General features: G+C 39.6%; 1 protein-coding gene across 1 annotated transcript in view; it reads right to left on the bottom strand.

Moving 5' to 3' along the window:
* Positions 1 to 3,842, bottom strand: part of LOC101850670 (sodium/hydrogen exchanger 10) — a gene marked incomplete at its 3' end in the record, with an annotated part of 39,459 nt that extends 35,617 nt beyond the window's left edge. The window contains 3 exon segments of the mRNA XM_013087308.1: positions 47 to 283; positions 2,073 to 2,337; positions 3,692 to 3,842. Coding sequence (XP_012942762.1) covers positions 47 to 283; positions 2,073 to 2,268 — 433 coding nt within the window.
* Between the last annotated feature and the right edge of the window lie 629 nt (positions 3,843 to 4,471).

Below are 4,471 nucleotides of genomic sequence, written 5' to 3'. Positions count from 1 at the left end.
CACACACACATACACACACACATACAAAGCAGGACGTGCTGCTCACCTAAAGCCGGAACGGCTAGCACTAGCACCTGGATGAAGATCTGCTTGAAGACGTACATGTCTATGGCAAAGGCGCCCTCGAAGATGAGCACGGGCAGGAAGACGTAGAGGATGGTGTGCGGCCCAATGTCCGCCGCCTCGGACAGAGGGAGACAGCCGGCCACAGAGCCAACGAAGAAGATGACCACCGTGTAGGGTATGGGGAGGTGGAGGACATCTGTGGCATGCCGGACAAGAGCTGAAACAACACAGAATGGCGGGCGGGATATGTTTATGTTCATCCTCAGAAAGTGAACTGAAACAACACAGAATGGCGGGATATGTTCATCTTGAGAAAGTGAACTGAAACAACACAGAATGGCGGGATATGTTCATCTTGAGAAAGTGAACTGAAACAACACGAAATGATGGGATATGTTAAGTTCATCCTGAGAAAATGAACTGAAACAACACGAAATGATGGGATATGTTAAGTTCATCCTGAGAAAGTGAACTGAAACAACACAGAAAGGCGGGATGTGTTCATCCTGAGAAAGTGAACTGATACAACACAGAATGGCGGAATATGTTCATCCTGAGAAAGTGAACTGAAACAACACGAAAGGGCGGGATATTTCACCATACATCCTCAGAAAGTGAACCAGTATTGGCGAAAGAAATAAAAAAGTGTGCATGAATACATTTTTTTTTAAAGTAGAGATTTTACGGCGCTCGCAACTGCATTAAAGTATGAGGTCATATGAGCGCGAGAAGATTAGAGGTGTTACAAGAGAGTAACAAACGCAAAAAAGAAGAAGGGAAGATAAGGACGATAGATGTTCGATAGGAAAAAAGGAGCAGGCCACACCAGAGCACCCGCCAACCACCCACGAATGCAATTTGACTTCAAAATTAAAGGTATTCATCGTGTACTAATATTGCAACGCAACAATTCTGTGCTAGATCTATATGTAGCTTCTCTAATTGTATATCAACAAGCTTTTCATTCATTCACGTGCAATTTAGTTGTAAGTTGTAAGTCAAAACATTTTGTTTAGAAGTCTGTAGCGTTTATGAATGACTTTTTAAACGTAAATACTCTACGGCCCAACCGAACAAGAAACTTTATTTACAAAGATATACCAAGGACACAACCATTATTATTGCAAGGTTAAAATTAAAAGAAAAACCTACCACACATAATTTGCAGACTCATAGTATGCATACACAAAAAGAAACTGTCGTCTGCTTTCATTTCCACTTTCTGCCCTCACCCCCTCACCTCCTTTGCCCCCTCCTCTGGGCTCCTGACTCTTTCTGCAGCCTTTCTACTGCTACTCCTTGGCTCCTCCTTACTGCTGTCTTTCTGCCACACCCCAGATCATCTGGTAGGGAAGATCTACACCTAGCCTTCTCGGACAAGGGCGAAAAATCTCGGAGGGCCCGTGTGCAAGTTGCGTACGTTAAAGATCCCTTGGTGGTCTAAAATCGATAAGAGTAGGCTTCGGACGCCACTCGGGCAAAATTCAAAATTTCCTACCAACTGAAAATGTTAGGTGTGTCCCGCGCGCTCATATGACCTTATGCAGTTGCGAGCGCCGTAAAACACTTTACAAAAACAAAACAAACAAACAAATAAAAAGAAAGCATGCATCCGTGGTTGGAATAAGTAACTTGTCAACTGTACAATCTAATCTGAAGCGCAAAGAAAAAATATAAGAACGACGGTGAAACACAAAGTAGGACAAACTACACTATAGCTTTAATGTCTCCCCCTTTTTCAAAAGTTGTTTGTATGCACAATGCTTGAACAAAGAGGGGGCAGGGATCTTAAACTGAAACTCTTGGGTTTATGACCTTGACTTTGAGATGAAAAATCCAGATCATAGGCCTAGGCCTAGATCTAGGTTGTTGTTTTTTAAGCAAAAACAATAAAAGTTGCAGAAAAGGAGCAGAAAAACAAAATACTTAATTACCACCAATAAAGGAACAGAAGAAAATCGAACTAGGCCTAGATATCTAGATCTAGATATAGATCTAGAACTTACAACCAATCAAAAACACTGCAAAGAGGCACAGCAGGTCCCATTGCATTTTGAGAATGGGGTCAGCCATGAACGGGTTCTTTCCATTTTGGGAGAACAAACTGTCAAACAGGGCCCCGATAGTAAATGTTGCCTCTGTAGCAGATTCTGTCTTGTTGTCGGCGAAGCTCCAGTTTTGTAGGCCTATGTCCGGGTGCATGATTGTTCTCGCGTCGAGTTGTCGAAATCTCTCACTGGTTCAACGGCTGGCTGTCAAATCCACTATCTCCTAGATCAAATAGAAATTAAACTAAATGAATAATAGATAGATAGATAGATAGATAAATAGATAGACTCTAGATAGATAGATAGATAAACAAGATTTCTATTTGAATTTACGAATGGGAACTGGCAGTCTGAAAATTCAAGAATAGTAACATTGGAACATAAATATGAGGCCCTCTCCTAGGCCTACTCTCTCCACTTTATCCATTCTGTCTGTCTTTGTGTCCCTTTCTCTCTCCTCCTACGGTTTGCATTACAAGTCTACCAATGACTAGATCTACTTCTACTAGGCTACCAAAGCTATTTAAAGACCTATAAAACAAAAAGAGAAGTGAAGCATAAGAGAAAAATACAGTGCAGAGAAAACCAAAGGGATCAGAGCGCAGCCCCTGCGTACATTCTTCTCATCAAGCCAAGTAGTTATATTGTCACAGTCTTTCTGACCAGATATAATGACCTAGAATCTAGACTCTAGTGTCTAGATCTAGAATCTAGATCTAGACTAGATTTAGTCTAGATTTTTTTAGATTTAGATCTAGCCTAGATCCAGATCTAGATCTAGATTCTAGATCTAGATCCAGACTAAAAAAGAAATAGATTCTAATAATATCTATCTCTAGATATAAATCTAGAGTGATTTTCCCTACGTGGGTAGCTTAGTGGCCCACGAGTGGGGTCGTGACTCTAGATCTAGATTCTATATCTAGATCTAGATATTAGATTTAGATCTAGATATCTAGACTCTAGATCTAATATATCTAGATCTAGAATCTAGATCTAGAGATTTTGATCTTCTAGATCTAGAGATTTTGATCTTCTAGATCTAGATTTTAAATCAAGGCCTACATCTCGACTAGCCTAGATCTAGATATAATAGATATAGAATCTAGATTCTAGATCTATATATCTAGATCTAATCTAGATCTAGACCTAAAATCTAGATCTAGATCTAGAATCTAGATCTAGATATCTATATCTATATCTAGATATAGTCTCACACTAGATCTAGATATAGTACAAATGTAGACTAAATGGATCTAGAATCTAGATCTATATCTAGGCCTAGATCTAGATTCTAGATCGAGACTTCTGGCGCCATGTTGGTTTGTTTACATCAGCAACCTGGATGACCTCTTGATAATATGACAGGTAGGCCTAGAGTTTTGATTTTATCGATCCAGAGATCCTCGTTCCGACTGACAAACTATAAGTTTTAGGGCGCACTTTTGGGTCGGCAATCAGTTGCAGTTGGATTCTTTCTGTTAGAAGAAATCTAGATCTAGATCTAGATTTTCTAAACCTGTGTCGCATTTGAGTTGCTGATGTAAACAAACCAACATGGCGGCGAGACGGCAAACCTTAACCAGTGCCGATTGAGACGCGTGCATCCGTCTTGCAGATCTACCGTAGATATCTAGAACTCTAGATCTAGATATCTAAATCTAAATTACTGTATATACACTCTTTCTTTTTAGATTTTAGATCTAGGTCTAGATATCTAGATTTAGATCTAGATCTAGATCAATTTACAAAAGAAGACATCCACTGTTTCGAGCAAAACACACATTCTTGTAGGCTAGGTTGGTTGGATGGAGGGAGGCGCGTTCGTTTAATGTTTAACTTTTAAAAATCAATCTGACCCTCAAGTGACCTCAGTGAAATGTGAACAATGAACAACTTCCTGTTTGTCCAATGCACAGAATGAACGCTCCTATTGACACAATACAACACAACCATCGTTGGTGGTAGGCAAAGCAACGGTGCAGCATCGATTCAGTTGTTTAATTTGCAGATGTCACTTTTTTGCTTATGGGAAATGATTTTAAAGTGTTATCCGTCATAAAAAACAGCAAACTGATAGTCCTAATGAAGGTGACATTTGCACTGTCCCCCAGAATAGTGAACTGTCTGTAGGCCTAGTAGACATAGATCTCGCCTAGACTCATGCGTTTTAGGAAGTTTTCTCAGAACGTAAATATAAAGAAAGGGGCAGGGATTCTAATTTTATAGGTTGATAGGTCTAGCTTTACTCTCAGTTACTTTTCTAGATATATAATGTTAGTCTTACTTTATTTTCAGTTGCTTTTTAAAAAATTCTAGCCTTACAGTCTCACTTTTTCCCTTGCTTCTTTTTCTTT

This window comes from Aplysia californica, unplaced genomic scaffold (assembly GCF_000002075.1).
Source record: "Aplysia californica isolate F4 #8 unplaced genomic scaffold, AplCal3.0 scaffold00571, whole genome shotgun sequence".
In the NCBI taxonomy this organism is placed as follows: Eukaryota; Metazoa; Mollusca; class Gastropoda; order Aplysiida; family Aplysiidae; genus Aplysia; species Aplysia californica.
The sequence above is the reverse complement of the archived record's forward strand: the minus strand, read 5'-3'. Positions and strand labels throughout refer to the sequence as shown.